At 45.9% G+C, this 12,071-nt stretch overlaps 1 protein-coding gene across 3 annotated transcripts in view; it reads left to right on the forward strand.

Annotated features, from left to right (window-relative positions):
- The first annotated feature begins 4,214 nt into the window (after window positions 1-4,214).
- The window catches only part of LOC114041188 (zinc finger protein 850-like), a 37,405-nt gene continuing 29,548 nt past the window's right edge, over window positions 4,215-12,071 (forward strand). Inside the window, exons 1-3 of one of the 3 annotated variants that reach the window (XM_027859501.1) lie at window positions 4,215-4,287; window positions 8,074-8,503; window positions 11,198-11,289. In XM_027859501.1, the coding sequence (XP_027715302.1) occupies window positions 8,473-8,503; window positions 11,198-11,289 (123 nt within the window). In that variant the 5' untranslated portion in view covers window positions 4,215-4,287; window positions 8,074-8,472. The remainder of the gene's footprint in view (window positions 4,288-8,073; window positions 8,504-11,197; window positions 11,290-12,071) is intronic. The other 2 variants (XM_027859503.1, XM_027859502.1) reach the window with 2 other exon arrangements.

Below are 12,071 nucleotides of genomic sequence, written 5' to 3' on the forward strand. Positions count from 1 at the left end.
TAATTCTATAGATTACCAACAAAATCCAGTAGGAAGAGATAGAAGGAAAATTCCATTTAAAATAACTACAGAAAGTATAAAATATTTGGGAGTCTGCCTCTCAAGATACACATAGGAATTATGTAAACACAACTATAAAACACTCTACAGAAACACACAGAGGTCTAAATAATTAAAGAAATATTCATTGCCTATAGGTAGACTGAGGTAATATAATAAAAATGACAATGCTACCTAATTAATTTATTTAGTGCCGTGCCAGTCAAACTACCAAAGTATTACTTAGAGAGCTAGAAAAAGTAATAGCAAATTAATTTGAAGGGACAGAAGTTCAAGAATCCCAAGGGAATTGAAAAAAGTGTGAAGGAGTACAGCCTAAGCAGTAGCAGATCTCAGATTCTGCCAGAAAACAATCATTGAAACAATTTGGTACTTATTAAGAAATAGATTGATTAATGGAACAAATTAGGTATAAAAAATCCAAAAACAAACAGTAGCTTAACATTGGATAAGCCCAAATATCTCAACTATTGGGCAAAAACTCACCATTCAAGAAAAAAAAAAAAAAACCTGGACAAAACTAGAAAGCAGTCGGCAGATACTAGATATAGACCAATATCTCACACGATATACCAAGATACCAGGATAAACTACAAAGGGATGCATGACAGACATAAAGGGTGACACCCTAAACAAATTAGAGAGATGAGGGAAAAAACACCTGTCAGATATATGAACAGAAGAAGAGTTCATAAATAAAAGAAATAGAGAGGATCACAGAGAAACTCAGAAAGACTTGTATAAACTGTTGCAAAATGAGGTGAGCAGAACCCAGAGAACAATTTATACAATTAACGACAACATGGTAAAGACAACTTTGAAAAACTCAGGAACTCTGATCAACACATTGACCAACCACAATTCCAAAAGACTCATGGCAAAACTTCCCGCATCTTCCCCCACCCCAGAGGCAGCTGAATAGAGTAGTAGGCCTGGAAAAAGGAAGACTTGAGTTCAAATCCAGCCTCAGACATTTATAAGCTGTGTGGTCTTGGGCAAATCACTTAACCTCTGTTATAAATTAAGCCTCAGTTTTCTCAACTGTAAAATAGGGATAATAATAGACTCTACCTCATATGGTTGTTGTGAGGATCAACTGAAACTTTTAAATTATTATTTATTTATTTTAACATTCTTTTTTTTTTCCCTTTCTGGTGAGGTAATTGGGGTTAAGTGACTTGCCCAGGGTCACACAGCTAGCAAGTGTCAAGTGTCTGAAGCTGGATTTGAACTTGGGTCCTCCTGACTCCAATGCCAGAGCTCTATCCACTGTGCTACCTAGCTGCCCCCTAACATTCTTTTTAAAAAAATTTTTTGAGTTCCAAATTCTCTCCATCTTTCCCAACCCTCCCCCACCGAGAAGCCTAGCAATATGATATCAATTATACATGTGAAATCATGCAAACCACTTCCATATTAGACATATCTCAAAAAAGAGAAAATTATACTTCAATTTGCACTCAGAACATATGAGTTCTTTCTCTGGAGCTGGATAGCATTTTTTTTTTTCCATCATGAATCCTTTGAAATTGTCTTGGATCATTCTATTGATCAGAGTAACTAAGTCTTTCACAGTTGATCATGATTACAATATTGATGTTATTGTATAGAAGAGTCTCCTGGTTCTGCTAATTTTACTTTGCATCAGTTCATATAGATCTTCCCATGTTTTTCTGAAACCATCCCCCTTATTACCAACCACCAAACCAATCAACCAAATTCACCTTTTAGTACCTACTATATTTAGCTTCCCCTGCAAAAAAAACCTCACATACATATAATATATACATATTATACATACATATTATATGGCAATACAGACAGATGGAGATTCATCTCCAGAGAATGAAGGTCACTTACCCAGCACAGGTGGAAGGGAGATGGGGGTGTGAGAGAGATGTATATGGCAGCAAAGATCTTGGTGGGAGTACAGATTCAGAGTGGGATCTCAGCAGGGAAGTTTCATACCTTAAAAATGGGCCTGGTTGAGAATAGGCAATCCATGCCAGATGTGGGAAGGGGCATTCCTAATCGGACTCCGATGCGGTGGGGAAATTCCCCCATCACTTACCAATACCAGACTGGCACAGGAAGTTTTCTTATCAGACCAGAAATTGAGGGTTGGTAATTGAGTTGGTAATCAGAGAGCCCCAGAATGGTTGTGTCACAGTGGCTCACAGCCTGGACTTCTATCAGAAGCTGTGATTGTTTAAATGTCTGACAGATCAAAATGAATCAGAGCAGTGGAAAAGTACAGGTTATCCCTCATTGCTTAAATATTTATGATCATTTAGGACTATTTTTAGGTGGCATAGTGAATAGAGTGCTAGAGCTGGTCATTTTCCTGAGTTCAAATTTGGTCTCAGATATTTACTAGCCGTGTGACCCTGGGCAAATCACTTAACCCTGTTTGCCTTAGTTTCCTCATCTGTAAAATGAGCTGGAGAAGGAAATGGCAAATCACTCCAAAATCTTTGCCCAAATGGGTTCATGAAGATTTGGGCACAATTGACAAATGACCGGAAAAACAAAAGCCTAAGTTGTTATTGTCTGTCTTTCATTTCTGAAGAGGGCCCATGATATCGCAGGGTGGGATCTGAGACTTTCTCTTAGTGAATTATCTCACTCCCAATGGGAATGCTTCTTCATTGTGTTTTGTCACCGTCATGTATTCTCCTATGTATGCTTTCTCTGATCTCTGCTTTGCTATCAACTTGTATAAATGGGGTTCTTTGCTAATTGCTGTTTTTCATTGTGGAAGTGGTATTTGGTGGAATATGCAAAGTCTTGCATATTAAGCTTGGGGTTCTATTTCACCATTAAGAAACAGAGATCAGGAACTTGGCTTAGCTTGAACCTAAAAATTGCTTTCCCTAGGTTAACACACACACACACACACACACACAACCCATAGATACAATTCTACGCCAGGTTCCCCTTTCTTTGAAGACAGCAGAGTAGCTAATGCCTGGTCCCAACCTCCTGCCCTTCCCCCCCCACCCCCATCAGGAACCAAAGTCTCCCTTGGAGAATGGAGTGGGGTGAAGACATAGGTGCTTCTCTGCCTTCCACATCTAGGCAGGCGCACATGGACATATATAACCTACACGGGCAAAAACAGCACACACCCCCACACCCAAACACACCCTCTAAAACACATATGTGCAAGTAAATAATAAAGATGTACAAAGCAAATTCAAATTAATGGGCGTCAGGAAGGGAGGACCGCGGCGGAGGTGATCAGGAAAGACTCCCCCCATGCAGGAGGTAGCATTTGAGCTGAACTTTGAAGGAGGCTAGGGGATTCTATAAGGAAGAGAAGGGGAGGAAAGCCAGAGGGCAGGGGTGGAGGGATCTGGGCAAATGCAAAGTGGCCAGAGTTGGAACCTCATGGGTGAGGTGCAGCCAGACGGGCAGTTCGGCTGGGCTGTGGAGTGCACGGAGGGCAGTAACGTGTAATTCTTAAAAATAAAACAAGCAAACGAGTGCGGGGCGTGTCTGGTGTGACTTGCAAACTCAGCGTCCGCAGCAGCTCGCGTTCGTATTTAAGGTCTGCACGGCGCTGTACAAACATCATCTCGTCCCGTCCTCACCACCCCCCTGGGCCGTTGGGTGCGGCCCCCAAACAGGCGAACGCGTCTGGACCGCGGGGATCGCATCCCGCCGCGGCGGACTCCCGGGGCGCGTCTGGGCCGGGCTTTGCGGAGGACGCGGGACGGAGAACTGGACACCGCGTGCTGGGCACAGGGGCAGGCAGGGCATGCCCCAGGCCCCCAAGGGTGCGCAGTTGCAGGGAGTCCCTGTGCAAAGCGCGCCGCCCCTCTCTCCTTCTGCCCCCACTCTCCCCTGCGGTTCCCGTCGGTCTGCCACACATGCTCTCATTCTCGGGGCTGGACCACACCTGCCACCCGCCACCTCCCTCCCTCCTCTTTGGAGCGCGCGTCCCCTAAAGACTCAGGTCAGACGGGCGCCGCTGAGCCCCCTGGGAAATGGCGTCCTGGCAGCCGGCGGCTCCTGCTCTTGGTCGGGCGCGGCTGCGGAGAAGACTCCACTTCCCAGAAGGCGTCGGGATCGCAGACTGGGCCTGCGCCCTCAGGACAGCCCGCGCCCGCCCCGGTGGAATCTTGGGAATTGTAGTTTCGGGGCTCCGGTCGCGCAGGCGCAATTCTCAGTGGGGCCCGGACGTTCCTTCGAGCCTTTTGTTCGTGGGTCTGCTCTGCAGCGCAGGTGAGGAAAAGGGGGAGGGGTCCCCGAGGGCAGAAAAGCTGGGGGTCCCCGAGATGTCTGAGCGTGGGTGTGCGTGTCTGTGAGTACGCGTGAGCTTGCGCGCGGGCTGTGGCGGGGTGGGGAGGCCCTGCTGGGCCGAGGGCTGCTTGGGGTCGCCTGGTTCCGGGTGCCGGCGTCCGAAGCGTGTTCGGATGTCAGTGTGCGTGTAAGGACCCCCGGGGCGTCATATGTGTGTGCGCGCGTGAACGAGTGTGGCCTTGCGTGGGGGTCGGGGGCTGTGTCAGTGTGCGAGTGTAACGGGTGCTCACCTGGGGGAAGGGGTGTGTGCGTGCGTGCGTGCGTGTGTGTGTGTATGTATGTATACGCGTGCACACCCAATTGGGGCGTGGGGGAGTGTGGGGTGGGGTCAGGGCAGGGGCGGGCTTGGGGGTCTGAGGCCCGGGCTCCCCGCGCCCCCCTTTCTGCCCCGCTCAGTGCCCCTGCAGCCCCTCCTGTGTGTCAGAGAAGGATGCCCACGCCGCGCGCGTGTGTGTGCGTGTGTGTGTCTGTGTGCGTCTGTGTCTGTGTCTGTGCCTGTGTCTGTGTCTGTGTCTCTGTCTGTGTCTCTGCCTGTGCCTGTGCCTGTGCCTGTGCCTGTGCCTGTGCCTGTGTCTGTGTCTGAGCACCCTTTAGGACCCCGAGGCCCTGCTGGGCGTATAAAGGATTCCTTTATTGCCGTATTGGACTGTGGTTCTTAGGCATAGACCCGTATTTTTTCCAGCCATTTAGTTAGAAACCACAACAGCACTAATGTTTCTTTTCTTTCTTTCTTTCTTTTTTTAAGGTTTGCAAAGCACTTTTTTTTCATTTTCTTAGTGATCCTATTTTTTAGTATTTTCTTTTTATTTTTCCCCAGTTACATGTAAAAAACAATTTTAACGTTAGTTTTAAAACTTTGAGTTCCAAATTCTCTCTCTTCCTCCCTCTCCACCCCACCACTGAGAAGACAAGCAATTTCATGTAGGTTATACATGTGTAGTCATGCAAAACATATCCATAATAATCCTGTTGTGAAAGAAAACATAGAAAAAAAAACTACAGGAAAAGTAAAGAAAGTAAAAAAGTCTGCTTCATTCTGTATTCAGACACCATCAGTCCTTTCTCTGGGGATGAGTAGCATTTTTCATCCTAAGTCCTTCAGAATTGTCCTGGATCATTGGTATTGCTGAGAACGGCTATATGATTCACAGCCGATCATCTCCCAATAGTGCTATTAACTTTGTACCCAGTACATTTCACTTTGCATCAGCCCATGCAAGTCTATCCAGATTTTCTGAGAGCATTCTGCTCATCATTTCTTATAGTACAATAGTATTCCATCATAATCACATACCACAACTTGTTCAGCCACTACCCTGTTGATGGGCATCCCCTCAGTTTCTAATTCTTTGCCCCCAGAAAAGAGCTGCTATAAATATTTTTGTACATATAGGTCCTTTTTCTTTTTGTTTTTTATTTCTCTTGGGATGCAGACCTATTAGTGGTATTGCTAGGTCAAAGTGTATGCATGGTTTTATAGTCCTTTGGGCATAATTTCAAATTGCTCTACAGAGGGGCAGCTAGGTGGCGCAGTGGGTAGAGCACTGGCCCTGAAGTCAGAAGGACCTGAGTTCAAATCCGGCCTCAGACCAAACACTTGACACTTACTAGCTGTGTGACCCTGGGCAAGTCACTTAACCCCAATTGCCTAACCAAAAAAAAAAAAAAAAAAACCAACAAATTGTTCTACAGAATGGTTGAATCAGTTCACAACTCCACCAACAGTATATTAATGTTTCTTTTTCCCCCACATTCCCTCCGACACTGGTCATTTATCTTTCCTGTCCTGTTAGCTATAACGTTTCTTTAGTTACCTAAAAGTGGAGTGCCAGAGGGGGAGCAGCTGTGTGGCTCTGCCCTTCTTCCTGCTGGTGTTGTGGTGAGATGGGGGTTGGGGGGAGGTGGGCATGACAGAACCGATGATCATTCTTGGAGATTAGGAGGAAAGGCTGAAGGAGAAGTGGGGGTGGCGTCAGGAGTGGGGAACCCAGGACACTTGGGCAGGGAAGAGATAAAACCTGGGAAGGGGAGAGACCTGGGAAGCTATTGTTTTCTCTACTTAACTCTCATTCTGTAAAAGCCCCTTCCTTGTCTCTTTTCTTCTTCATCTTATTTCTGACCCTCCACCCCCTGTGGTCTCTTCGTTCAGTTCGAGGACCACCACTTTTTTCTTAATCTTTCTGATGGATCTTTTTAACTTTTTCTTTCTCAAGTGCTTAGCATAGTGCCTGATACATGATAGGTACTAAGTAAATGCTGTCAGGCTGAATTGACTCTCTTAGATTCCTGAAGTTCATTTAAAGGACTCTATATATTGTATAGTATGCTGACTGATATCATTTATTCTGAAAAAGCCAGTAGGTTCATTTAAAGCACAACCCACAGCTGTGTGACCTTGGGCAAGTCACTTAACTTTGTTTGCCTCGGTTCCTCATCTGTCAAATGAGCTGGAGAGGGACGGCAAATCACTCCAGTATCTTTGCCAAAAAAAAAACAAACCAAAAAAAAAAAAACCAAATGGGGTCGCAGAGTCAGAGTCAGACACAACTGAAATGATTGAACAGCAAAGATTTCTTTTAGCTCTGAATCTTATAATCTTAGAAGAACTAGCTCCTGCCTTGAAATCCCATTCATTCTCTCTCTCTCTCTCTCTCTCTCTCTCTCTCTCTCTCTCTCTCTCTCCCTCTCCCTCTCCCCCTCTCTCCCTCTCTCCCTCTCTCCCTCTCTCCGTCTCCCTCTCCCCCTCTCCCTCCCCTCCCTCTTCCCCTCTCTCCCTCCCTCCCTCTCCTTGTCTTCCCTTCTCTCTCTCCGTCTCCCTCTCCCCTTCTTCTTTCCTTCTCTGTCTGTCTCTACTTCTCCCTCCCCCTCTCCATTAAGCATTAAGGTTTCCCAGGGCTTTAGAGACATGATCTCATTGGCATCTCACAGCAAACACCCGGGTAAGGCTAGGAGCTCCGGATGTTCCTCCTGCAGTCCTGACCGGAGCAAACTCTTGCTTGGACACATTCACAGGGTGATTTTCAGGGAGAGCAGCAGCGGTCAGCCAGAGAGCAAGCTGCCGGTCTCCCCATCTCAACCATTGTCCATTTCAGTTTCAACAAGCATTTATTAAGCTGCCCTTGAAGGCCAAGGACTTTCCGAGTTAAGTCAGCAAGCATTTTTAAAGTGCTTTTGCTAAGCACTGGTAATTCAAAGAAAGGCAAAAATTGGGTCCATTCCCTCAAGAAGCTCACATTCTAATGGAGAGATAATATGATATGCAAAGGAGCTAGAGATACAAAGGCAAACATAGAATTTTTTTCTATTTTTGAGGGCCCTGCCCTTAAGGAGTCTACTTTCTGCTATTCATCTTTATCTCCTCCATAGTTTTCCACAAACCTTTATATACTGTGAGAGTACCTTTATTTGGGTGCTGGAGGTTCCAGACCTCGGATCTCATCAGGGTAGGAAAGTCCCCATGTAGGCGCTCCGTCCACCAATACAGATTTGCCACTGATATGTAACTCATAGTCTTTGGGTCGATAAAGATAAATGACTTGTTAGTAGTTACAGCTAGTACGTGTCAGTGGCCAGACTTAAACTTAGGTCTTCCAGGCTCAAAGGCCAGCCCTGAGTCCTCGGTTCCCCATTGCTCCTTCTGAAACTGCATGGCAATTATTGAGTGTTTGGAATGAATGAAGCTTATTGCGTCCTCATTTGTTTGTTCAGGGCGTTTGACTGTCTTCAGGAGCCTGGGATGAGATTTGTGATTGGGGCGATTGTGCCATCCCAGAAGTGCCAGCAGAAAGGTTCCCTCCTGGGGAGACAGAGACTCGTGTGGTGATGGTCCCAGCCAGAGCGCCCTTGAGTTTGTATGCTCCCCTTCTCTAGGAAGGTGAAGGCCAAGCAGTCTGAGCAGTGACTTATGTGACAGGGAGGATCCTTGGGACGAAGGCATCCCTGATGGGAGGAGACACGGCTACCCTGAGGCCCTTGGTAGCAGCTTCAGGACAGGCTGATGGGAAAGGACGCTCTTGGAGTGGCTCATGCTGAAGGGGGACGCTCTTCTCACCATCTTGCCTTTGCAGTAAAGCCAGAGCATCCAGGAACAGCCGGGCAGAGGTGATCATGGAGAGTTTGGCCCAAATATTTGAGAGAGGTGAGGATTATGAAAGTTGGTGGGTGGGCTGGTGTTCCTCCGATGGCCCTGGGCAGGTCGAGTTGCTCATCTGAGCTGAAGTTTGCTGTCAGGACTCCAGGAGAAGCGTCCCTGTGCTCCAGGGCCGACCCAGGTGTGTGTTGTGAAGTCCAGCGAGATCCTGGCTCTCAAGTTCTCTGCCAGCCCTGACTCTCCATGAAGGTCAGCTTCTCAGATGCCCCGGGTCTCAGTCATTTCTCAGGTCTCTAGGGACCTCGTGCATCCGGAAGCCAACACCCTCGTTTTCTAGGGATGGACAGCTAGCCTTTCTGTCCTGCTTTAAGGTTTGCAAAGTGTTGCCCTTGTGGGATTTAATCGGATCTGTTCCTTGTAAATGGGTCGGCCCTGGCTAGATGGAGAAGAAAACTCTGTGTCCGTTGTAGCTCTAGATAGATAGCTATAGATACGGAGATAGAGCGCTCTAGATATGGAGATGGACCGCTATAGATATTGATGGAACCATAGATCTCAGACTGGACTTTGTCGATAGATCTGTATCTGTCTGTGTGGAGACATCTATGTATCTGTCTGTATTCACATACCCAACTATCTGTAAGTCATGTAGACATATGAAGAAGGAGTCAGGGAGTTCAGATCCAGCCTTGCCCATGTCCTCGCTAGTGACCCTGGAAAAGTCACTTAACCTTTGCTTCCGTTTCCTCATCTGTAGAATGGGGATAATAATAGGACCTACCTTCCCAGAGTGCTTGTGAGGATCAAATGAAATAATATATGTGTAGCACTTTGCAAACCTTAAAACACTTTATAAATGATAGCTATTACATCTGTGTTTATGTCTGTGTATGCTGCTATATGTAGGACGCATTGTCCTATTAGCCATGATGTAAGCAGGCAGGCCGGTGGTAGGTAATCCAACCTTATCTTTTTGTCCTTTCAGATTCTTACCTTCCTAAGCTGCTAATAGATGCTTATTGATTAATTGATTATTGATACACCAGTTACATCCTCACTGTCAGATTCTTCTCTATGCCCTAGGTCAGAGGTTCCTAACCTTGGGTCCATGAACTTAGTTTTTAAAATATTTTGATAACTCTCAATATAATGGTTTCCTTTGTAATTTTGGGTATTCTGTTTTATGCATTTAAAAACATGATTCTGAGAAGAATTTCTGCCAGATTGCCAAAGAGGTCCAGCTTGCACAAAACAGCTTTTGACTTCCTGCTCTAGTGGATGGCTTCTCGCGCTGTGGAAGCCATACCTGCTTTTCTCACCTCCCGGCCCCATGGATCCCACCATCCAACCAAACAGCGGAGCGGGGGTTCTTATTCTTTTTTGTCTTGTGGACTCTTTGGCATTCTGTAGGAGCCCATAGACCCCTTGTCAGAATGCCATTTTTTTAAAAAATGGAAGGAATGGCTAAATTTCAGTTAGAGGTTAATGAAAATAAAGATATAATTTGTTGACTCATCCAAGTTCATGGACCTCCTGGTCACCATGGGATTCTGTAGGCCCCAGATGAAGACCGCTGTACTAGATGAAGGTCTTCCCGGCCTTAGGGGGTAGAATACTCATTACATGAGAATATTTGAAGCCTAAGGTGAGCGCCAGAAACATCCCATCTTCCAGCCTTCTTTGTCTTATATCTTCCTCTGCTGGATGTGAAACATGCACCCTAAGAAATCAAGGTAGGAAAGCAATTTCCCGTTGGCTGTTCCCGGAGCAGGGGTCATTGGGAGGGAACAGCAAACCCACTCCTAAGCTCTTCCCTTCAAAGGATTGTGCCACGCTTTCAGAAGGTACTGGCAGTAGGCATGTGATTTGTTTCAATGTTTACACATGTGTCATTTTGTCCTTATACAAATCTATGATGTGGGTTGGGTCAGGTCTCATTTTTTCCTCCCCATTTTGCATATTCGCAAATTGAGTTCCTAGAAATCAGGTGAGAAGCTTGTGTCAGAGCTGAGATTAGAATTCTGATGCCTTACTCCCAGTTTTGTGCCGTATCCACCAGGCCTCGGAAAATGACTTTATTCAGATAATCCTGAAAGTGGATTCTGATGCTTCCTATGAACCGTGGAGGAGAATTGAGATATTTTATTCCTGAGGAAGTTAGGTGGCACAGCGAACAGAGCACTGGACTTAGAGTCAGAAAGAGTTGAGTTCATATCCAGCCTCAGTCACTAAGTAGGAGGGTGACTCTGGGCAAGTCACTTCCCCGCTGATTGCCTCAGTATCCTCATCTGTAATATGGAGATAATAATTGTACCTACCTCCTGGGGTGTGTTTGTGAGGATGAAATGGGATAATATTTATAAAGCGCTTTTCAAACTTTAATGCTCTCTATAAATTAGTACACTATGAGTATTGTGTGATGATTATGATTATAATTCCTTATATGAGGAGGATTACACTTTGTCCACATGGTTGTGAATCCCCAGCCATTTGTCCCCAGTTCAGATCTTAGAACTATCCCTTGGGGCCTGCTGTGACCACAGAGATTGGGTCAGGGTCTCAGGCCCTAAAACCCATCTCTTCAATCTTTCCCTGCAGGGTCGTGATTGCTCTGGAGGGCCCTTTGACCTCTCTTTGTGTAGGGGTCATGGGGGTCGCTCCTCTTGGTTGTCTGGGGAGCTGCTGGGTCTGGAAGCTACACATCAGGGTTGGTCTCCCTCATGGCACCTTTTCTCCCCTCAGATCTGCCTTCTCAAGACTCTTACCTTCCCCAGGAAAGGAGCACAGAGCAGGAGGAAGGAATGACCTCTGATCTCCTGTCAGACAGAGCCCGGGTGAGTTGGATTTTTTTCTCTCTCCCAAATGCTGGGTCATTTCTTAGAGCAGATAGGTCACCTTCCCTTACCTTTGGTCTTTGCCCAACGATGTCCTGTTGAGGCACCGGAGCCCCAGTTTTTCTTGCCAAGAAAATGAGCTTTTTCTGACAGAGGATGTCAGGTTGATAAATTGTGAGAATGCGAGTGGACAGTTGATCACTCATCCCCACCCCCTTATTTGGGGTCTGAAGAAACAGCCCAAGAGTGAAATGATTTGCTTGATCTCAGAATGGAAAGAACTGAAATTACATCCAGTGTCTCTTCTCTAAAAAACAAAAATAATGATTGATATCTTTTGTTTTTACATCATCTTCATTTCGTAATATATACAGGGAGGTCCTGATTAGTGTGAATGTTGAATCCCCTGAAGTGTTTGAATTTGCACATTTGAAGTTGTAATCATGGAAAATATAGTAATTGCCCTCAGCCAATGGAAATATGCAGTGCAGATTCAAATAATGTGATCACCTTAGGGGATTCTTGATTCACACTAGTCAAGACCTAGCTTAACCTGCCCTGTTTCTTATTCAGAGAGTCATCTCTTGATAACAAAGAATTAAAAAGGAAAGAACTCAGCAGAATTAATCAGCTTGTCATTCAAGCTTGGCAGGATCTACAGTCCCCCACCTCTGGAGAAGGGAAGGAGTTTTGCTGTTGTAGCTTTTCTTGGGGCATCAGACGTGGCGTCCTTGTCATTACACAGCACTCAGTTTTGTTTTTTGTTGTGGCGGTTGTTTTTT

This window comes from Vombatus ursinus, unplaced genomic scaffold (assembly GCF_900497805.2).
Source record: "Vombatus ursinus unplaced genomic scaffold, bare-nosed wombat genome assembly UNPS02014170.1, whole genome shotgun sequence".
NCBI classification, from domain to species: Eukaryota; Metazoa; Chordata; class Mammalia; order Diprotodontia; family Vombatidae; genus Vombatus; species Vombatus ursinus.